The sequence below is a fragment of the Hippopotamus amphibius genome, chromosome 1 (assembly GCF_030028045.1).
Source record: "Hippopotamus amphibius kiboko isolate mHipAmp2 chromosome 1, mHipAmp2.hap2, whole genome shotgun sequence".
Taxonomy (NCBI): Eukaryota; Metazoa; Chordata; class Mammalia; order Artiodactyla; family Hippopotamidae; genus Hippopotamus; species Hippopotamus amphibius.
Window position 1 is genome coordinate 207,387,086 of NC_080186.1, and position 25,267 is coordinate 207,412,352.

Sequence of the window (25,267 nt, forward strand, 5' to 3'; positions counted from 1 at the left end):
ATTATAAAACTGCCATTTTCCAGGCATAATGGTCACATAATTATGGCTTTCCTTTAAAAATGATTTTTTTAACATTAAAACTGGAAACAACAATACTCCTGAACTTTATAAGATGAACATATACAAGGGGAATAAAGACTCTAAGTTGGGGGAATGATCACAGATACTACGTTAACATATATTAAAAAAACTTTTAAATCATAATTTTGCAAGCAGACTAATAATTTTGCAATAATTTGGAAAGAAATATAATTCAAATATTTATTTCTTGTTTCATTCTGGTCTTATCAACAAAAGAGACTACCTTTATGTATTTTACAGACTGCCTCCATTACGTAGGGAGAATTTTCATCTTTAGAGAATGTATCATAAAGAAGTTTATGTCAATAAACAAAACAAACTTCCCCCAAGGTAGATCTGTGTAAAATACTTTATCTTAAAAAGTCTCCACACATCTATCAATTCAGTTAAGAATATGATATGTTTTTGATTTATTGTTTTATATATTCCATGCCCCTAGAAACCTGGACAATGGGAAAATTTAATTTACCTTCACAGAGAGCTCAAATTGCCTCTAACTAGATTTTCAGGGAGGATATCTAGATCAGACTGTAATGCTAGAAGGTACTCAAGCAGCTCATATATGAGGTGTGCGAAAGAGTCCAACTGTCTACACTCAACTTCCATTTTATGTCGTATCACTATCCAGTGAACAACTGTCAAGCAACAGAACTTGTTTTTGGTTTTTTGCTTTGTTTTGTTTTAAGGCATTAAAGTAGGATAATGGCAGCTAAATTTTAGCTTACACTAGCCTCCAAACCAGGAAAATCATGCTACTCCAGAGTTATCCAGAATGGGAAAACGTTTACATTCAGAAATAAAATCAAAGATTACTTTCTATTATGCAGAAAAACAACAGCTGACATTCTATCATATGGTTTTTTCTATTAACTGGTTTTCCTAATCAGTGATGGAAATCTATCCTGAGTTTTGGGACAAGCAAAGAGTTTGCTTAGAATTTTAAAGGTGAGAAATAGGAACCAATATATTACATATAAGAAATACCAACTTCAGAACAACCCAATGATTGTTGGGTAACATTAATAAGTCTCAGGTCACTCTTTAAGAACCTTTTTTCCTATTAAAATGTCTCACTGATAAAAGACTGTAATATATCTTCTTTTTCTTAAATTAGATCTTCTGCTATCCTACAGATAATATATGGACTTAGCAAATTTGCTGCAAATAACTTGTGCATAAATAATCAAAAAATTACATACATTATTTTGGAAGGAAATAAATTATTAATTTATATTCACATTTGACACTGTCTAAAGAATTCCTGGACATGACTACTACTAAATTATATTAAATGTCATATAATTTTAAATATTACAAAGTCAGAAACTTTTATATAACTTTGATTCCAATATACCGTATTATCGGGATTTCAACTCTTCTTGCCAAAAGTAAAAGAAAACTAAAAATTACTCACAACTCACCTGTTATAATATCGGCCTCCCATCATAAACTGATTGTTTGGTGTTGGACATATTTTAAATCGCTGAATATTTTCATTGGTCCGAAAATAAAGTGAATAGTCACCAGGAGTATTATCTGACGGCCTCACAAGAAAACTGCAGACTTGACCAACTGTAAAAATTAAGCTGTTAGTTTTATTCCCTAATTATCAAATTAAAAAAGAAAAAGTGTTAAGTAGCATAATTACAAAATACATTCAAAAGTCAAAAACATGTAAAATTTTCACCAGGAACATTTGTTTGTTTGTTTCGGCCACACTGCACGGCTCGCAAGACCTTTATTTCCCCAATCCGGGATTGAAACGTAGGCCCCGACAAAGAAAGCTCCAAGTCCTAATCACTGGACCGCCAGGGAATTCCCGCAACTTTTAAAAATAAAAACGATTTTAAGGCAATTTCTTTTTGTATTTTCTGGTTTATGAGTCACAATCACCCATGATGTTGCTTGTCTTTATTACATAAAAATACAGGGCAGACATTTGCAGCGCTGACTTCTGGTTAATAAATCTATACCTGTCATAACTTGGAAAGAATACTCTAACCACAGGTAGGGGGTACTGGCTAAAACTGCTATGTTCTGTTTGCAAATCCCCTTAATAGGAAAAGCCCAAAAAGTTAAAGTGAATTTTACTTAAGAATACTGTACTTAAACAATGCTTCTGATTAAACATTAAAAAGTCATAACTGTAATAAAATAGTACCAAAAGCTTACAAAGGCAGATTCAAAACAACTGAAATATCTGTGTACCTAATCAAAATCAATACACAAGCACTATATTTCATTTAATAGGCATGATCCTGAAAAGTCCTATAGAGGCAAATGACCAGGTATTAAATATTTTCATATTAATTTTAGAGAAGTCTTTTTGACATCTACAGTTGGCAGTGACTTTTACCACTAAGATGCTTTTTTACCTTTTCTCTGTTTAAGTCCTAATGACATAGAAAAGATCAGAACTTGATTGCTTTTAGGAAAGCACAACGAACACTTAGAATATCATGTCATTTTTATGTAAATAGTTTCAGTCATCTAGCCAAGGCATTTACTACCAGTAATTTCATGCTCATTACAAAGAATAGGAATTACTGCAAAATTGTGCATGCAAGTGCTTATGTGTACTTTTCAGGGGAGAAAATCACCAGACTTAAAAGAGCACATGACTTTTTTTCAATTTACATGCCTAAAACAAGAGTGAGTGCCTCAGGTACTTGGTGGTACAAGTTCAAAAGTATAAACATATATTCAAAATTCGGTACATTCACTAAAATACTTTGGTTCCGCTTTGAAAGCAGACAGCATGTCATTTTGGTTGAGCATTTAGTCTCTATTACTATCATATAGAATTATCATGTTCTTTAATGAATTTTTAACCTATATCCTCACAATAAAATCGAATACTTCTAAAACTGCCTTAAATCCTTCAAAAGAGCCAAGTGTTAACTACATTAAAGGCAATGCCTTATGGCTTGACCAGTAACTCAGTTAAGATCTTTAAATGATCAGTGGTTTATTCACAGTATACACTGAACTCTGGTCATTAAATAACTAAGATTTCTAAATTACAGATTACTGCTTAAACTTGTCTCAAGTCCTTCTAGAGTGTGGTTTCCTGAAGGGATATTTGGTAATTAAATTAATTCAGTTTTAAATTTTAGTTAGGATAAACGATCATGGAATAGTTTTTGTTTTAAATAATAAACCCACAATACAATTCGATTTTTATTTTGCATATCTCTGTAACCACACAGTTTAGGAAATGTTAAAATCAATATATTTTAAATGAGGCCCAATTTCATAATTCTACAAGTGTACAAAGATAAATGCAAGAACACTTGCTGTACCTGAATAGCAAGAAAATGAAAACATAATATTCCTCTATAGTATTTATACAATGGAAAGCTTATGGTCATTAAAAAGAATAATGAAAACTTATATATCCAGATATGGAATGATCTCCCAAAATACATCTTAACATAAAAAAGTATGTTGCATGTTTCTTTGAGAATGTGTGTGATGGTGCGTGTAGGGGTGTAAGTAGGGGTGAGGAAGGAAGACAAAGAAAACTTCTAGAAACATAGGAAAAAAACACTCATCTGGCACTGCTTTTAAGGAAGAGTACAGGGGCCTGGTACAGAAGAAAAACACACTGCACTGAACTTTATATTGCATGTATGTTTTCAACTAAAACACCAAAAAACAAAACCACCAATTTCTCTGTGATGGGCAAGAAATTACAATATGTATAAATATCAAATGAATGCTAAAGGCAAAATACATGATAAATGGTTGGCTCGCTTTTTTATTCTTTTTAAATAATGACATTAGAAAAGGAAAGTGAATATACAAGTACCTGTCATTAGTAAATTATAAGCTTCTTGTTTGGAAATTTTCCCGTGGAACCATCTTAAAAAGAGAATAAATTATATATAAATCAAAAGTCTTTTTTGCTGTTATACCATCAAAACTAAGCAACTAACATAATAAGTTTAATTCAAGCTGATATAATGGAATAAACGCAACGCAACTGATCAAATAACCTCATTCCTTTTGCATTTGTTACCACACGTAGTAAACATGTGTAAGTTCAACAAAATACAGAAAAATTAGGGACTATCTAGCATGAACGACAATTCCCATATTAATTACCAGTACAAAACAGCAATGATTTTAATTCTGATAATGACAAATTGTTATGAGCTTACATCATAGCTAGCATTCTTTTTTCTTTTTATTAGGATGGGGGAGTGGTACAGGCAGAGCCCACCAGAACTGCCCAGAAAAAAAAAAATGAGTGGATTAATTTTTCTCATATTTCTCTCAAAGTGAATTTCCCTATAAGTTCTCTCTTTAAATGAACATGGTTGATTCATACTTTACTGAAAGCCAGAAAATAAGACTGGGTGTTGAGAAAGAATAGATACCAACCATCAAGAACCAAAAGAAAAGAATGACTTAGTATTCCTAATTCTATTTGAGCTAATACCTATCATATCGGATTGCTAGAATATTTTATATTCTGCATACTTAAAATAAAGCTTTAGAAATTATAAAAGGCATTATAGTCAAAATCTACTGCATATAATAACTAAAGTATTTAAATAATTTACCTTAAAGTAAAATGATACATCTGGTTTAAAAAATTACTAGTAATTAACTTACTTAAAATCTTGCATCTGAAGGACTATTATCTACCTTGCCGATTAAGACATGTTCTATGTTAATGCCAAGCTGACAACTCCAGATCACCTCTCTGTCATTTTGCCATATATTCTTAGGGTCTATAATTATTTTTATTTGTGGCTTAAAACACAAGTTGGAAAGTTAAGAATACTACAAGACTAAAACATATAAATGCCCAAAAATCCAATGTTACAGGTTTAGACCTGTTCACACTGTTTTAAATTATCCATATTGTTATTGGTCAGAGTATAAAATATAACTGAATTTTTACCTTTTCACATGAATACAATGTTACATTTTTACATTCTAACTTTATTCCAACCATTATCTCACTAATTCAGATTTCCTGAGTCTCCCAATGCTAATTATAAATAATTTAAAGCAAGTATACAATAACTGGAGCAGTCCAGGCTGCCTTAAAAGGCAGCAGAATTCCATACTGCATTCAAGTACAGCTGAAACGACCATATACTACAAATACTAAAACAGCATTTCTGTATTCTAGGGGATAGTTGATTAGATGACCTCGAAGGCCCATCCTATATTTCTCTAGCTAGAATAAAGGAGAAAAAGGGAATTTTAAAGGGGGAGGGGGCTACAAATTGCATCCATTTATTTATTTATTTATTTATTTATTTATTTATTTATTTATTTATTTTATTGGCTGTGTTGGATCTTCGTTGCTGCACACAGGCTTTCTCTAGTTGCGGCAAGCGGGGGCTACTCTTCATTGTGGTGTGTGGGCTTCTCATTGCGGTGGCCTCTCTTGTTGCAGAGCACAGGCTCTAGGCATGTGGACTTCAGTAGTTGCGGCACATGCACTCAACAGTTGTGGCTCACGGGCTCTAGAGCGCAGGCTCAATAGTTGTGGCACACGGGCTTAGTTGCTCCGTGGCAAGTGGTACCTTCCTGGGGCAGGGATCGAACCCATGTCCCCTGCATTGGCAGGCAGATTCTTACTCACTGCGCCACCTAGGAAGTCCCTACAAATTGCATTTAGAGAACAAACTGGCAAAACCATTTTCTGAAAGGATTAGGTCTGAGTTTCCCCATTCAGGCATTTATTACCTATATGTAAAATGAGTATGTTTCAAGCACATGGTTTGTACCAATAATAAAAAAAAGAGATTGTGACCTTAAGAAGTCCCCATTCTAGTAAGAAATAGGAACATAAATACTGTATAACTATAAAAAGAATGTAGGAAATATAATAAAGCACCATGATAGGTACACTGAGGGCATTTTTTGGAATAACAGGGAAAGACACCAATTCTGTAGGGTGTATAAGGAAGGTGATAACAGAAGATTTCTTGGAAAGAATGATAAACAATTACATCTCTAAGTAAGAACAGGCATCACCCAAACAAATGGAGGGGAATTCTGGCCCAGGAAGTAGCATGAGCAAAGAACAGCACTAAGCATTCGAAGATCTACAAGCTGGAGAGTAGAATATAAAACCAGAAATGACAAGAGATAGGACTTGTAAAGAACACAAGACCTGGATCAGTAGATCTTTTTAGACTCTGCTAAGGTAAAGAGAATCACGCAAAAATTTTAAGTGAAAAAGTAATACAGTCAGACACATGTTTTAGGTAGGTTATTCTACCTGCTGGAAGAAAGGATCTGAGGAGACTAAATGGTCAATCAAGACCAACTTGGAGGTTACTGCTACATCAAAGTCCTGGTAAGAGATGAAAAGGGCTAAACTAGAAAATGGTTGCTTAAGATTGAGAAGGCACTCATTCAAAAAATATTTTGAAGATAAAAACAGCAGGACTTGGTACCTGTGTCATGGAAATACAGAGCTGAAAAGGAACACAGCTAAAGTTATAACATCTATTTAGTCTCAAAAGGCACTCGAGGATGTTACTGAGGATGCTTCACTGCCAGTCAACACCTTAAGAAATTAGAGGGAGATGATAAATACATAAAATAAACCAACAATGCAAATTTAGCTTATGCTAAATACCAAATGAGTAGAAAATTATAAAGTTCAGAAAATGGAACTTTAATCACATTTAATCACAATGGTATTAAATTTTAAAAAAAGATTTCCCAGTGGAACCGGGATTCATACTTTATGCTATGAGAAAACTGGATATAACTTTAAATATGTATTGGTATTTGACCTTTTTTTTCCCTTTTCTTTTTAAAAGGAATTTATGGTGTTATTTTAAATAGGGATAAAAATATAGATTTCTTGCTTCTCTTGAAAATTAGGAGATTTTCATAACGCTAGACTCTCACTCTTTCACACATCAATTAGAGCAGTCATCTCATTGCAGGCAAACATTTTCTAGTTTTTTACTTCCTACAGTCTTCTCTGATACAAAGAATAAATGTTAGTTTCCATTTATCACCACACTTGCAGTGTTATTTTCTTACAGTAGAGAAATAGTTCCATGTACCTTGATCACTATCAAAGAAGGAAAATAAGAAAGATCAAGATTATTGTAATTTAATAAACATGGGAATATATACACCTGACCCAGTTCATTTGCTTACATTATCTGTATGCTTTCTCCAAACATTAATTGGAATTTTTAACTCCTCACATGCATAGTGAGAAGACTTCAAATTAGTACAATCAACAAAGTACAGTCTCACTGATGAAGCCTACTGTGCAGCTACACAGAACAATAAGGAAAATGAACTCAGAAAATATCTCATATGTTCCACTTAAGGAAGGGTGGGAACTAAATTAGATGACTGAAAGAGGAGTATTCAGTTTAATGTTTTCATGTTCTAATGGTTAGAATACAGAGTAAGCAAACACTTGAGAGGCAAGCCTTAAATTCCATCCATCATTGCCAACAGGAAGGTAAGAAAAAATATTCCACTGGAAACATATTAGAAGATGAACAGTTTATTAAAATGAGCAAAACTGAATTGGGATTAAGAGTTAAGGTCTTTAAAAGAAAACATATATACAAATAAATATCAAGAGGGATGAGAAGGACACTGAAAAAGATCTTTGAGGACATTAATAAAATTAGAGCAAAGCTGAAATACCACGTGGAGTGATTTCCCATAAGAGCAATAACTTCTAGAATACAGGAGAAGAATGTAGCAAATAGTAATAATACAAGAGAAGAATGTGGCAAGTGGCAGGTGTAGTAAAACCTGGTCTTTGAACTGGCCCTTACAAGATACTTTAAATCAGCCTGAAAAAATTATGAAAAGAAAGTCCTTGCAGAATCTTATTAATATTAATATGGTGAAGAACCATAATTTTAGGGAAAAGCTCTCTGACTTTAAAAAAAAAGAACAAAAAATGAACCATAAAGTACATAAAAGATATGGCAACAAAAACAAGAAATACTATGGATAAATCAGTAAGAAAAAAAAAAAGTGAGGAATTATGACACTCATGTTATTAATGTACTGTTTATCAAAAAGTCTTTAGTTTGGTGATATAAGAGTTGTATGTAGGTATAAGCCATCTTCATTATCACTAGGTCCTTAAGAAAACAGAAATCAATTCTTGAGCCAAATAAAAAAATTTTTAAGTCAGCTCAAAAAGTATCAATTTTCTTTTAAATTTTTTTAGATCAAAGTTTTCCAATTAGCAAGTTTACAATATATTTTTTTCCTTTTAATAATAAACACAAACTTACATTTTGCCTTCATGTGGATCTTCTTCCCGGCCCTAAAGGGGAAGACATTAAGACAGTTTTAGTGTAATTATTAATATATTTTCATTAAAATTAATAAAATTATATCTTCAAACATATCTACAACCTGCCCTTCACATTTATTTACGTATTTACAAGAAAAGGTGTTTCTGTTCATGAAAGGTCTTTCCAAAACTCTCCCCCGTAGTCCTCTTCCCTCTTTGTTGTGATTACTCTAATCCAGGCCCTTTTCCTCCCTTTTCTTAAACTGTTAACAATAGCCCAACTAGTATATTACCTCTCTGCCCCCTCCTACCCCATCACTCCAATCTGGATTCACTGGTTTCAACTGCAAATTTGCCCTGCATTAAGAAACACCAAACAGAACAAAAACAGAAGATTTTAAAAGCCAGACCTTTAATACCTCTCTACTGCCCACAAATTCCTCAGTTTACAAACAGAATCCTTTATCACATTCACTTGTCTACATTTCCTGTCTCAAACTACCATTTCTCTTTAGGTATCTGTACCATGGTCACACATAAACTACCTCTTTGCTAATCTACATTCTCCCACCACCGTAGCTTGTTCTTGTTTACTTAGAATGCCCTTTCCACTCACTGCTTCCTCCCTGCTAGTTAAAACCTAAACCATCCAGGCAGGACCTATCTCAAATACTACTTCCTCAGTAAGACACTGCATCCCTAAAACATAAACTTTTACTCTGAATAGAAGACATCCTTCTTTTATCATCTTTTGAACTTTACCTTACTGTATTTGATATTGCTCTTATTTAAGATATACTAGGTGATATTCATTCCATTATCACGGCTATCGGCATTTTAAGACCTTAGCCATTTTTTGTTAACACTGACTACCACCACAACCACTAGCACAGCACGGGACATAAAATTTTCACTGACTGTCTGTTAAATTATAGTCCTAGCACCTAGCACAGTAGCTGGCATCAAGTTTCCACTGAATAATGAAAAAAAGAAGAAAAATGGACTAAGTATACATGGATTTACTTCCCTAAATTTGGTCCACACTCATCAAATATTTAACCAAACTAAAAGCAATCACCTGCTAAGTGCCTTCTATATTATAAAACATAAAAAAAAAATTACATAAAAACAAAATGCATTATCATTGCCCAAAAGGAGTTAATCTCTATATAAAAGGCTTACAGAATAAATTAATTTTACAATGAAATGGGCTATATAAAGTTAACAAGGTGCTATGGAAACACATGAGGAAACAATTTAGCCTAAGAAAGGCATAAAACCTCTGTGAAAAAAGGGGCAACATCTGAGCTGAACTGACAGATGAAGCAAATTTTACAAAGCAGTCTAGCAGGGCAGGAATGTCAAGGAAGAGGGAAAAGAACAGGCATAGGCACATCCATTCATTCAACATTTACTGAATGCCTAATAATGCCAGACATTATTCTAGGCAATGGGGACACATCACTGAATCAGAGACGAAAGTCCTCACAGAGCTTACATTCTGGAATTTTAAAACAGAATAGTATAAGTGTGCTTGGAGAACAGTAATTAAAACTAGAACTTCAGAGTGGGAAATTCCTTAAATACAATCATCAACCAAATGTCTGAAATCTAGACAATCTCCAAATGGCTATTCAATCTATAAGGATTCACTATGTAATGAAGACCATTATGAAAAATTATTCTAAATACTGGAGTAAAAACTGTTTATAATTCTAACTTGGAACTATTCCACTACTAATTCAAAGTATGACCATGTTCATTTTTAACAGCCACATCACATTGTTCACTCATACTGAGCTGTTAATTTGTTCTTTTTTTTCTTTCCTTGTATGTTGAGTCATGTCTCCTTGTCTTAAATTGGACTTTTTTTCCCCCGTATTCAGTGGATAACTCTCACTTATCCTTATTAAAATTTATCTTGTTAAATTTGACCCAGAGTTCGAAGAACTTGACAGAAAAGTTGAACTATACTTCATTTATTTTAAATAGTCAGAATAATGGGGGTAGGGGGGTTATAGCAGGAAGAAAACACAACATTCTAAGAAACTCTGTAGTAAAACTAACACGGATAGTAAGATTCTTCACTTTGAACACTTCCTGCCCATACAGAATAAATCTCTCTCCTGCTGTAGAATACAATTTCTAATGTAAGAATTAGTTCTAATCTCAGCTCTTCCACTTAGTAACTATGTGACTGTGAGGATGGAACGTATCATACCATTTCCTCAACTCCTCCCACTTTTCCTCAGTATGTTTTACTTCTACATATCAAGATCTGAATGCCAGAATAGGCAGACAAGAGACTTAATAGCAAAGAAAAATATTCTCCACTGCCGTCCTCCTGGAACAATAATCAGAGCACAGGTTTCAGCATATTAGCGTGTTCAAGGCATAATTTAAAAACAGTCACTCTGAGGGTTGTAAAAAATAACAGAAAACCATTCCATCCTGCTGGACAAATCCGAAGACTGAACTCCAAAGAGAAGAGTGAATTCCAAACCTATAATACAATGTTTAATACGTTTCAGTGATACTGAATACTGTATGTGAAATGGAAATGCTGCCTGAATGCTGATCTATATCTAAAAGTGCATAAACACAATTATTTTATACTGTGTCTAATACTACTGATAATGTATTTTGTGATAACAGTGAAAACAAGGGAAATATTCAAAATATAGAACCATGTGATAATATATGTGTAATATAACTACATTTTTCCAAGGTTACTAGAAAATTATAAATATATTTGGGAGATAAAGAATTTGAAAGTAAACATGTGCAACCATTTGAGATTTCATGATCAGCCTGACATCATTTATGAGGAAGACCAGGAAAACAAAAAGGGATACAAATAAGCACAAATGTTAATACATTTTTTAATTCTTAGAAACTCATGAAAACTTTCTGAAAATTGGCAGCTACAGATTAAAACATGCTAGCTTGGTTGTGCTCTTTACAAATAAATAGCATTTACCAACAGTAAATACATTTTAATGAAAAATTATTTGCACTTATGAATTGAGGTTTTTCATAAAAGAAATATATCCATAGCTAATTTCTCTGATTATGGACAAGTTCCAAAATTTAAAAAGTATTTAGAATTCTGAGAAAGAGAAGAAAAAAACAAAACTTACCACCTCTTCTACTAGATCTTCAACAATAAGACCTTGTTCATCTGTTCTTAGATTTGTAACCCACATCCATCCATCTTCTAATTCGTTATGAACAATGAACATATCTCCTTTTAAGAAACTGAAAATAGCAATTATGAAGTTATTAAAGTTAAATAAAATTTTTAAACATGGAAATTTAAGTGTTTACGTACCACGTCAGAGAGATAATATGATATTGGAAAATGCAAGGGGTTAGAGTCAAATACCCTAGATTTTTGTCCTATTTCTATCATCATCTACTTGTAAAACTTTGAACACACTTATAAATCTGAATCTTAATTTCAACATGTGTAAAATGGGTTTAATAATGGTACTTGTACTTATCTATATCACTGGATTATTGTTAGATTCAAATTAGATTTATGTAAACAGTAATTATACATATATTACAGGTTTGGGGGTATAACTACAAGAAAACTGAACTTTAAAATTTGTTTCAATGTTATTACTCTTTCAGATGTAGGTTAGACATAAAATCACAAACATAAAGTAAATATTATTAACTCATTCCACATACACAGGATACAGTTACTTTAGAAAAAGTTTATTTTAAATAAGCATAATTAGCCTTATCACACAGATGCCTATGAAACTAACATTTTTCTCACAAAAAATATTAGGGTTTATTTAATTCACTCAGATATCCATGGTCCAACAAGTATAGCATTCTTTCTCCAAAAGTGGTACCAAGAGGTATATTATGAGAAAGCATGCATATTTTTTTCTGTTATCAATATCTGAGTGGAGGGGTGTATACACAATCTAGTTTCTTTTCCTTGGAATCCAGATGTTTCAACCTCCACACAATCACAGGAGTAAAAAGTTGATGTATGTCATCAATATGAAACCATGAGTAATTCCTTGAACTTTTCCTTTTAGGCTTGAACAAATGCCTTTGAGTGCTTAAGGTTTTAAGACTGACTAGATGCTACCATTGACCTTGTATCTAGAACCCTGTCAAACATATGTATTTTTTTCATCAACTTTCCTTTCAGTCTTAATATTCACAAACCAAAGTTGTAGCAAGTAAATCTCCTCTCATACCTTTGAAAACTTTGTTTTTCTATACGATAGCTGAAGCTTCACTGTTACTTGGACCAGTTCAAGAATAAAAACTTGTACATGACATCTCAGATGCACTCTTTTGAATAAGCACAGAATACTGCATTCTACCTTGATTCTACAACTCTTAACAGTGACCAGTATTTCAATAGCTGAAAGGTGGAAGGCATTACCACTTAGCCAAGTAAACTGTTTCTTTCCAGAACCAACCACCTAAATAAATACATTAAGAAGATAATTAGAAGTAAAAAGGGAGTGCATACAGACAAGAAGTCAGAGAAATGAGAAAGGACAAGTTTTATTTTTGATCAAAAGCAATCATAAAGAGATTTTTTTTTAAATTCTGACTTCTTTTATTGTTACTGTACTACCAACTTTTTATGACCAAAAACCAGAAACATGAAAAATGAAAAGCTTACAAAGCACAAAAAACACAGTCCTAAGGTTCATTATGTATTATTTTGCATTTTTCCTCAAAACAGGTTAAAATGCTTTATTATATTTCATTACTCTTCAGATGTTTTTACTTAAAACTCAGATATATACAAATTAAAAAAGACTCATAACTTCATACATAATTATGTCATTCTAATTCTTGTTTAAATTTTCATCTTCCTAGATCAGAAGTACTCAGTTTTTGGAAGGTCTTTCAGGACCCCTTTACACTTTCAGAAAAGTGTAACAGGCTTTCATTTATTCATTTACATGGATTATATCTATTGATATTTACCATATTAGAATTTAAAATGTAAATGTTTAAAAATATTAATTTCTTAAAAAATAATAATATACCCTATTAACATGGTAACATAAAAAATGATAAATAATTATAATTTTTACAAGTTTAGTAAGAATATTATTTGTCTTGCATTTTTGCAAATCTCATATCTGGCTGAACTGAAAACTGCTGGATTCTCATATCCGTTTCTGTATTCAATCTGTTGCTATATGGTTTTTTGCTTGAAGTCATTATATGAGGAAAATCTGGCTTTATACAAATACATAGATGAGTATTTTAAGAGTCTTTCAGACAATTATAGATATTCTATGACATTAACCCCAAAACTTGACTAGTGGTACTTTCTTGGAGGTCGGTTATAATGTAGAATCTAAAACTATGTATCAATGAACTTTCTGTACCATTCCAATAACATCTATTGGTCTGTTTTGCACTTTGAAAGGATCTTTTACCCAGCCATAATTTTGTAACATCATGTATTGATCATGTAGAAAATACTGGTTCACTGAGCTATGCAGATCATCCAAATATAAACACATTATACAGTATCAAAACATCACATTCTTCAATAGCAGCACCAATCTCATCAGAAAAGTCATTAAGTATCTAGGATGCTGTCAAACTACTAATGGCAAATATAGGGTTTCCAAAATTATAATTTTTCCTCGAAAGCTCAAATTGTCATTGGCAACAAATACTGCCAGTTATTTCCCTTGAAGTAATAGGTTCACTTTGTTCTATTAAAAAAAAAAAAGTCAGATACTCAAGTCTGAATAACCATAATTTGCCTGTCAGTCATTCTCTTAAGTGAAAATGGTGTGCACACAAAAAAAGCAGCTAGTTCAGTTCTCGAAGCACCTCTTTTCCTCAAAACATTGAACTTTGCTACACAGTAGAGGTGCTTTATGAGTATGTCCCATTTCATCACAAAGACATTAAAAAGATGTGAAGCCATATGTTGAGATTTATAAAATAAATATTTTTTATTGTCTCATCAAGAACATTTGTAAGTGAAACCAGCTTTTTTTGTTTAACTGCAAGCATGGGGCAGTGAAAAACGCTATACATTTATTACCACTGCCTTGATTTGTGCTAAGACACCAGCAATTTTTCTGTCCATGGCTTCTGTACCATCATGTAAATGTCGCAGTGAAACAGGCACATTATGTCTTAGTATTATTATGAAAATAGCTTTGATCTTATGAACTTTCTGAACGGATCTCAAGGGTTACACGGATCACACTTTGAGAGCTACTCTCCTAGATGATCCCACTGGGAATTTATAAACTATCCCAAATTCCCGAATTTGCAGTTCACTGCTGTTTTTCCTTATTACATACATCTCTTCCCTTCTCTTTCGTTCACTGGCTTTTCCAGCTTAGGTCACAAATAAAGGTGTGCCAATAAGACCTAAATGAGAAGTTGTTATTTTAAGGACAATCATATAAAAATGTCATGCTTATTCTGAGATTTCAGATAGTTGAATCTTTGTTTTTTAAAATACCATATTTCCAGAAATTTTTAGTACTTCCCAAAAGTTATCACATTTTAAATACTGCTGTTGATTTCAACAAGAAGCTATATACTCAGAATCAGTAATTATTCAAAGTAGCCTTAACATTTTACCAGTAAGAAACAAACTTTCTATCAGAAAGCTAAATACCTTACAGAAAGATACAGATAATTTGCTAATTAATAATTATAATAAATCAAATTTTATAGAAATAATGAAAACAAATTATATATAAATTATATAATAAAAACAAAAATTATGTTCTGTAGTTTTATGACATTAATAACACAAAATTATTCACTCATAATGTAAAATGAAAGTTAAATCATCATTTGAGTAACATTTGCAGTTGAGGCATAAATGTCATGTAGTAATAAAAATTAAGAGTATAATAGAACTCTCCTTACTTTGTCAGTAATAGTCTAATAAAAGCTAAGTTATTTCTCCTGTCATCTTCACTGTGGCCTCTGATCCACATCCACAGTCTGAACAGACAAGCCAACACAGGGGGACAGGAACAATGGACTTAATATTAAAGGCATGCTTTGCTGGATGCTATTTCCTCAATTTCCAAAACCTTCCTAGTCCAAGAGCAACAAATTTTCAAAGTCTTTCAAATGCCTGTTTCAAATGCCTATAAATAAGAATATTTTATAAAATACCTTATTTCATCAGTGTCTGGTACTTTTGTGTAAGGGAGAATGGCTCGAACACGCCTTCTATCTTCTACTGGCTAGAAACCATAAAAAAATTGATTTACAAAAGATAGCCTTTCTATGTCAAAGTCAAATTGGGTATGTCCACACAAAGTTAAAGCCAATAAAATTCCATATTATAAACTCCATAGGATCATTCCAACTATTTTTTACTGAGGCTCTAAATACCCAAGCCCTAGAAATGCTCATCTTGTATTGTTGTTGTTTTTACAGAAATTCTTTTAACAATGTAACCAGTATGTTTTTAATCAGGCAATATGTTATCATTTAATTTTAAATAAACTATATAACATATAAAGCAACCTTTCTCCAATGTTGCAGAAGACATTCCAGAATCTTGTAGCAACTTCTGCATTAGCACTATGATATCAGTAATTACTCTTCATTCATTCAGAAATATTTGTTAGGGTGTAACCACACAGCATGATAAAAAAATCTAGTAACTTAAATACGAAGTAATGGAAAATTTTCTTTTTTTAAAGAAGTTGCAGTTTTGCTCTGACACTACAACCAGAATTAAATCTTGAATTATATTATAATAAACATCACAAGAAACTATACAAGAGGTAACCCCATTAATAAAGTTTAAAAAGATATTATACTTGCCTCTGGCGGTGCCACTGGATAAAGCAATTTTTCTCCTTTAAGCAAACAGGAAACATGACTGTAATAACCTATTAGGTCTGACAGAGAAGAAAAACGTCTTCCACCAATGTAGTAATCTCCACACATAGCAATAATCCTATTTGCACAGAAAAAAAAAAATACAGTAAAACAAAAACCTTTATAACCACTTAAGACCAAGTTTTCCACAGGAATTACAAATCTACAATTTTCATACTTTTCCTTTATCTGCATTCTCATATTAAAATATCACTTATTAATACCTGCATGATATGCAAATTACTTGAGGTTATTTCTTTTGAAATGATATATGTATGCATTTGATATGAAATACATATTTGACATAAATCTCAATTACACAATTCATTAAAAATATTTATAAATCCATCTTCAGATAACTCTTCTTATGTTCCACATTTAAGACAAAATAGCAATTTTAATAAGTTTTCTTTGGCTAAAAGTAGCTTACAGATCTCTTGAAATATTTACACAGAGTATAATAATAATTTCACATTCTACATGTGGTATAATAGTACTCAATGCCTATTTTAAAATCTAAAAATTAAGGATATACAAACATTTTATCAGTTAACTTTACAGGCACTAGATGATTTTTTTCAATGCCTCCCATAAAAATGAAATCAAAGACAATAATATATGTAAACATATTGATACAGACGTTGATATATGTACTTGAAAATCTAGATGTCTGTTTAATTGAAATGAATGTCTGCAAAGTTTCAGAACAGTGAAGCTAAAATGAATTAAAGTGTACTCTTAAAATACTGTTTCTGCATTTTCTGTTACTCTGTGATCTGAAAGTATACATTTCCTTTATTTCTGCTTTACCAAAGTTTCTTTGTAATTCATTATACTTTAAAAGTGTTAATTATATTTATGAGTAGCACAGAAAAGTCCAATAACAATACTGTTTTTAAACAAAAATGTAAGCATTCAATAGTATCTACTCTAAATCACTTATTAAATCATTTAATTGAAAACACATTTCTTTATCCATTATTTAAATGTCACTAAAGCAGGTATATATATGAATACTACAGCAAAACAACTATAGTATGTAGCCTCATAATAGGAATAAAGACTTACCTAAAATGGTTGACAACATTTGTCTGGCTAAGAAATGAAAGTACAAAGGACCCTGGCCTCCGATCACTCTCTCTTATAAGGTAACTGCCGGACTTCCCTGCCTGCCTGAGGCGTTCTTCTGCTATAGTTCTATCAAGTTTTCCATGATACCACCTAAGAAAAAAGAGATTAGAATAAAAATAGCAACCATAAAATTACTATTGGTAGTTGAAAAACATACTACTACAGATTTTACATACCTATATGCAACTTAAAACATTAACATTTTACTCTGAGCCAGTCATTCCAATTTTAACTCAATTGTTTTTAATTTCTCAGTCTCTCAAAAATAATTCATTTACTCAATTTTTAATCTGTTCTCTAAGCTCAGGCCTAATCACCTCACATATTCACCTCTTCTATTTCTGCCCATCTCTCTACCTCCAGGACTGTCTATCTGTTCAAGCTACACTTATTACAATCAAATGCCTACTTAAAAAATAAGAGTAAGATGGACAAATGGAAACAAATGGTTCATTTACTACCTCTCTATATAGTAAGGAACCAAGACTTGATGTAACAAGGCACATGGTACCTGGAAGAAAATAAAACTTTATTCCATTTTAGTGTTCGTGCTCTAAAATAGGAAAACTGTCTGAAGACTACTATTCTAATTTCCTATTTCAATGTGAAGCTGATTATTCTCTTTTGTCTTAAGATGATCCACCCCATAAGCACACATCTGAACTCTTCAAATTTATTTAAAAAACATGTGGGAAATACTGGGTTGCCCAAAAGTTCATTTGGTTTTCCCATAATATCTTATGGAAAAACCATAACTTTTTGGCCAACCCAATAAATAACACTTTGTCCCTTTAACTTTCCTGCTTTCAATTTAACTATCTTCTATCTACCATACTACTAGATGATCTGATTAAATGACTGGCTATATCTTGGCTACAACTGTAGCATCATCCATGCTACCAATCTATGCCTATAAAAGCCACATGGATTGACATAAACAGAAGCATAATTAGAAATAGACTGGAATCTTCATAAGGTTATGGTAACAAATCTACAAAGTAATTGTTATGAAATATTTTTACACTTTCCTTTGGTACTTGTAGCCTAACTTGAAACATTGAGAGGAAAACAATAAACATTCATATTACATTGATACTTAATATCTAGCCATAAATTGACAGTCAATACTATAACAGTACTAAGACAATTTTTGTAAACTTGCTGTAATGAAAGTTTACTATTCTTGACTCCTTACTTTATTAAAAAAAAAAATAGACAAACTTGAAACTTCTCAAAAGAATTATTTTTAACTTTCTTCTAAAAACCAACCCATTTATTTGAAAGTTTGTGTATAAGACAGAAATAAAATAATGAAAAACAAGCATGGAGCTTCATTATAACTTAATAGGGAAAACATCACTGTAGACCATCAGTATTAGGGGAAGAAAGGAAACGACAATAAATGTTCATTTCTCTAAAATTCTAGTCTAAGTCTAATAAGAAAAGCTTCGACCAAAGATCATTTAAAGTTCCTTGAAGAGTTAAAATTTAATGACAGATGATCAGGACAGACTTTTGAAATTCCAGTCCAGAAGATTATTTAGCTGTGAAAATATACAGGACAACCTTGGAATGTGAAACTGGTACATTCCTTATTACCTAAAGTAGTGGAGCTAACCCACAGAGCAGATTTACACATTGAACAAAGACAAAATTAAGGACAATTTTAAACAAAGTACCTATTTTTATGTACTTAATTTTGTTAAATTTCTGTTGTGTTTTAAGCAAAATGTCAAGATTAAAAGATCTTTTAATCTCATTCATCTTGTGAACTCACCATAAGATGATACACAAAGGTGCATGAGGCATTACACAATTACTAATTTGTAATAAATACCCAACTAAAGACTCAAATTTGTGATTTACAGTTTTTACATGTATGTACTTTCTGTAAGATTCTGGAATTAAAACAGGTATTCAGCTCATGACAGAGACATAAGTCTTAATAAACAACTTTGTTTCCTGATTACTAGTAATTCCCTTTATGCCAAAAGCTCATAAGTTTTGAACACATTAGGCAAAACAGGTCAATTCTTGATTATGACTATAAACTGAAATTAAATTATCCAACAGTAGGCTTATGAGCACATACGTAGTCGAGTGTGATACTCAAAAGTGATCAAACATTCCATTGTTTTAAGTCTCCAACTGTTCTAGGAAAAAAAATTGAGTGGTCTTAGAATTTACTGAATCATCTTTATTGCTCACTTCAAATTATCAAGGTGAATCATACTAACAAGAATATTTTAAATATATCGCACAGATAGGATAGCTGCACTGACACCTCCTATACATCTTCAAAAGAGATTAAGCTGGACTTCCCTGGTGGTGTAGTGATTAAGAATCTGCCTGCCAATACAGGGGACACAGATTTGAGCCCTAGTCTGGGAAGATCTCACATGCCACGGAGCAACTAAGCCTGTGTGCCACAACTACTGAGCCTGCGCGCTAAAGCCCACAAGCCACAACTATTGAGCCCACATGCCGTAACTACTGAAGCCCACGTGCCTAGAGCCCACGCTCTGCAACAAGAGAAGCCACCGCAATGAGGTGAGAAGCCTGCTCACCACAACGAAGACGAGCCCCCACTTGCCGCAACTAAAGAAAGCTCACATGCAGCAACGAAAACCCAACTCAGCCAATAAATAAATAAATAAATTTATAAATAAATAAATAAATTTATTTTAAAAAAAGAGAGGTTAAGCTGACTGCTAAGACTAGGACTTACCAGAAACCTCCAAAATTATGGTCAAGTCTCTACACTTTGTACCTCATTACCGTCACTTGTACAAAAGGGGAAAATAATCTCCATCTCAACCTCAGAACACATTAAGTATTTGTTCTAAACTCCTTCAAAGAAAAACATAAAAATGAAAAGCACTACATAGGCTGTATAGTATAATGGTTAAGAGTAAAGACTCCAGAGTCACTGCTTGTGTTTGAATGCCAGCTCTGCCGTTTAGCTATACAAATATGAACAAATTTCTTAATTTCTTAGCCTGAGTTTCCTCATCTAAATAAGGCACATAATAACAGTACCTACTTCATAGAAGGTTGCATATTATTATAAATGAACTAATATATACAAAATTATGTAAATATAAATTATATACAATATACATAGACTGGGGCTAATTCAACTTCAATGAAAATATCAAATTTTATACTGTTGCATAATGGATCATTAATCTGTGGATCACCGAAGCCTCTGTTATCTTCCTACTTTCCAGTCTTGTTCACTTTCCATCTAATTTTGGGAAGAGAACAGGAGAAACCAAACTTCGTTTCTGCTGAAACACTGATTTTAAGAGAAAATTTCTTTTCCCAAGATATCTTTTTGAACAGTAACAGATCATACATATTAACTGACACTGGAAGCTCCAAAGTATTCATAAACTAGAAATTCTTCCACTTCTCCTGGCAATTCTAGAAGGAGACCCTCAAAGAGCCCCACTCTTTCCCCAGTATGGATATAGTCTTTGGAGGGATGGCAAAGACAATATGCATTTGAGATACTGTAACTTAATGTTCTCCTATTTAAAAGTAAATTATCCCTCTCTTTTGTTCGCTGTCTCTCTCTTTTAAGGAAGATTGGGAAAGCAAACGGCAGGAAATTTAAGAAGTAAATACATTTTTCTCGGCTAGTTTTGCAATTCTTTGTTGAGAAATCTTACAGGCAGATATGGAGTCCCTTGATTTCATTTTCTTAGACACTGCACAATTAGTTTATCTAAAATAAAACATCCAAGGTGAAACTACATATTAAATAAGTCAACAATAAAAGAGACAATTGAGCAAGCTGCAGGAATCACTTTTAAATCTGGAATCACATGATTGTTTTTATAAACATATATGGTACATTGGTGCAGTATATTTAAGGGGCCTTGGAGGGGCCTTTGTGTTTTTTCGTCTCTCCTAATCAGGTAGAATAGTATAGAAATCTATACAATGAGAAAACCACCTGGTGTGAATATAGACAGACACTTAAATTACGCAATTATTTAAAACTAACGTGACAATACTAAATGGAAACTGTCTACTACAGTAGAAAACAATTAAAATAACACTACCATCAACAAACTTCCTTTGTCTAAAAAGGAAACTAAATTGAAGTTCCCAGCAGATCACTTTTACTTTCCACCATGCTCTTCCTCCTAGTTATGTCACTGACAGACACCACAATTCTCAGAGAGAAGCATCTATGCAAAAATCTAATTGCCAAAAAATCTCCTGTCACCTGAATCACCTGGAACTCTGGGTGCCTGATCATACCACAAGCTTCTAAAGTTTTTCTGTAACTCTCAAAGGTGTTAATTGGATTTTCTCACACATGCTGTCCTTTCTGAAATTAAGTTGGTTATTTCAGGCTGGTAAGACATATACTAAGAAACATTTGCTAAAACTATTATAAATCTCCTAAAACCTCCATATTTCCTTTTAACAAACATAGTTCCTACAGTTGTACAGTCTGAGCTGGTGGTTAAGAAAAATAAATTGATTTTAAAGTGAAGGGGAAAGTAAAGAAAAGATACCTTATAGTAAGTGATTTTATCCAGTCTTTTTTTTTCCCATATCATTATGCAGACAGACGAAAATTTAGTCACTAGAAAATTCACCTGAACAACCACTACACTAAGCATAAGAGGTGTAGTACCACTTAGACCAACTACATTACTTAAACTTAAGAAATATTCATGTGTATGTTCGACATCTTGAGTATATTTGTATGTTCTGGCAAATAAGAACTTTGTGTGTATGTCCGTGTCTGTTTGTCTATGTGTTTAGTTATATATCTCAGATCAAATTCAAGAAAAGAGCGGAAATTCTATTTCCTTTTGCCACAGGTAACATCTTTTCAGGGTCCAAAGGACGTTTAAGTTCTGTGGGAGTATCTTTAAAGAAACAGCACAGTTATATGTCCATCCACCAGTAAAGTTCAGTTTACTGAAAGACTAATATACTAAAGGTGGGACCAACACCACAATACTTATGCAATCAAAAGTCTATGCTGAAGTACACTCAACCAAGATAGTCTCGTACTCACTAACCTTAACTCCCATTATCCTAGAAAATAGATAATTTAGAGTAGAAAGATCCACACCCTCTCCAAAAATGTTATATACCAATCAAACATGTTTATTTAAAACAAAACAAAGGAAAAAAAAGGAAAGCATAATACTTACTAGCAGGAGGCTAACATCAGCTCCTACCTCATATCCTGCATCTCTTATATCTGTGGAATTTCATTTCTCAAAAAACTACTAATTCTTACAGTTGAGCTTTTCTTAGAACTTCAACAATTACAGTGTCATATCAGGAACTAAGTATTGTACATGAAAAGAGGGCAACAAAATGACCTGTGACCATCTGGTCCAATGAATGCATTACTGCAACATAGTTGTAAACTACCTTGAAGGGTAGTTTTTCTACTTAAAAAGAATCAGTTCTTTTTGTTGTTGTTGTCTTTCTGTTTTAATTTCACAATGTTCAACCTAAAACTTTGGAGGGTATGGTGATTTAGTGGCTACCTACTGCAACTATAACATTTCTTAACCTGTATTTGAAGATATACTTTTCAAACACTGAATCTGAAGTTTAAAAGCAAACTTTAGTCTGTCATGGCTTTTTACTTAGTCCATTTCCAACAAACTGTGTGTTAAGCATTGTGCTACATGGTAGAAAAAGAAGTTAATACCACAGAATACCACAACACAATGGTGGTCTCATGGAGAATACAGACAAAACAGGCAACTGCAATCTGATACAGCAAGTACTAGAATGTGGGGGCACATGGAAAACCTTCAGTCTTAGCATTTTAGTGTACACTTCCTGAAAAAACTGATGGCTAAACGGAAACCTACAAGGTAAGTAGCAACTAATTCAGAGAAAGCAAGGGACTGAGAAGGTGAGAAAGATGTCACAGGCAGAGGGAAAAAGTAAAGACAAGCAAAGGCCAAAAAAAGTTTAGATACAGATATGAGAACATGAGAATACTTTAAACTTTCAAAATATACTTTGCAAGTCTAATGCCTATCAGATAATATGGAAAGAATATAACCATCTAAATTAGACTAGACTTATAACCTTACTTGCTGAACTTCTTTCAGTACCTCAAAGAGAAATGTATCTCAAAGAACATTTTAAAAGTTCAAAATATTCTCAGATCTATCCACTCATTTGCTCCCAGCAATAATCCTATTTTTTTTGGGGGGGGGGGGAGAGTATTACAACATAGCACTCAAAGTTCTCCACCATAAGTCCATTATTCTCTCCTATAAGTCCCCTATATCCCAAACAAATTACATTTATTCATTCCACAAATATTTTTTAAGCACCTACTATGTTTAAGCATTGTTTTAGACATAGATTTTCTCCTATGCGTTCCCAAAATGTTTTTCCTATATAACATTTTTTAATGAGGTTAAAAGATTATGCAATTTAGCCAAAGGTTGTCCTAAAATTAAAGTATTTTCTATAGGTTTCTTTTTTCTCCTCAGAAATTTCTATTTCTCTGTTCTCACTCATGGAAATAACAGTATCTCTTCAGCAGATAATTCCCAAGTTCTTCTCTCTAAAGCTGGCTTTCCCCCTAAACTTCAGGCCTAAGTTACCAAGTATCTGCTAAGAAGCTTCACCTTAAGGTGACTATCGCCAAATCTAAAATATCAGCAACTCTCCTTACAAACACAAACACATACACACTCACACCCCTTCCTCTTTACTCCTCTATATACTATTAATGGCACCAGCATCTCTCCTAGTGTTTAGACTCAAAACTTGAAAAGCAACATTGATTCCTTCCTATCTCTCTAGCCATAACATTACCACAAACTCCCACACTGCATCTCCAACCTCACCAATTACTCTCATTCAGGCCCTCTTTTTCTGTTTCTGTTTCAACTCTTCCTACAACTGTGGAAAGATTCTTCTTCCTAATAGGCTTTTCCTAAGCCATAGGCTTAATCATTTCACTCTAACAACTAAAAATAGTTATTAGCCACAAATGGTTATCCACTACCAAATGAAGTATAAAATATTCAACTTGGCATTCAAAGGTCACCACAAAGGGCTCCAACCTGCCTTTGAGGGAGAAAGGTGAAGAACTCGGAGGAGAAAGATAAAAAAAGGAGAGGATGTTTAGGTTTTGAAGTACGTCTGTGATTGTCAAATTTAACTGTCTACTGCTTACCTAGAAATCAGAATAGGCCATCCATTGACTTCTGAAAATGTTGATTATTTTTTGCACAACTATTTTTTTATTTCTTTAAGTGCATTATGAAACCAGAGGCCCTTAATAAGGTAACCAAAAGTGTCCAAAGAAAGAACTGTTCTCCAAGTACTGTGGACAGAACAAAGATACCTTCTAACGCTATGTTAAAGGCAGGAGAGCCAAGGCACAAGCTAGTAATTATTTCTTATATTTGTTTTAAATTTACACTGTTTTCAAATAAATAAATCTGGTTTCAAGAAGGCATTCTAGCACAAATTAAACATTAGCAGTTCTCTGAAATTCATCCACAAAAATGTCAGTTTAAAATGTATTACACTTTGATAGATATGAACATCCGTATCTTGCATGTTTTCTAAAATTTAATAAAATTACAAATAAATTGACTTCTTAGATAATTTATTACTCAGAAAAATTTGATTAAAATTTTGAACTTTCACTAACAGATATCAAAGGATCAGCCTGCATATTCATTTTTTCAAATTAGGTTTATTTTTATCTATAGTGTATTCAATTATATATCAACATTATTTCTTAAACAAGAAATAATCATAATTGCTGGGAAGTACTTAACTTGCTTGATTACTATCAGATAAAAACAATGGAAAAAAGACTGTTGTTCTCAAACTGCTACTTCTTAAACACATAAAATATAACATCAACAGTTGTTTAACCCTCTCTCATATCAACATTCT

At 32.7% G+C, this 25,267-nt stretch overlaps 1 protein-coding gene across 2 annotated transcripts in view; it reads right to left on the reverse strand.

Moving 5' to 3' along the window:
* The window catches only part of RASA1 (RAS p21 protein activator 1), a 97,592-nt gene that overhangs the window by 33,992 nt on the left and 38,333 nt on the right, over nt 1-25,267 (reverse strand). For both annotated transcript variants that reach the window (XM_057739740.1, XM_057739747.1), the window contains exons 2-8: nt 17,282-17,434; nt 16,157-16,292; nt 15,497-15,567; nt 11,482-11,599; nt 8,340-8,371; nt 3,893-3,945; nt 1,503-1,653 (exon numbers count right to left, since the gene is read on the reverse strand). In XM_057739740.1, coding sequence (XP_057595723.1) covers nt 1,503-1,653; nt 3,893-3,945; nt 8,340-8,371; nt 11,482-11,599; nt 15,497-15,567; nt 16,157-16,292; nt 17,282-17,434 — 714 coding nt within the window. The remainder of the gene's footprint in view (nt 1-1,502; nt 1,654-3,892; nt 3,946-8,339; nt 8,372-11,481; nt 11,600-15,496; nt 15,568-16,156; nt 16,293-17,281; nt 17,435-25,267) is intronic.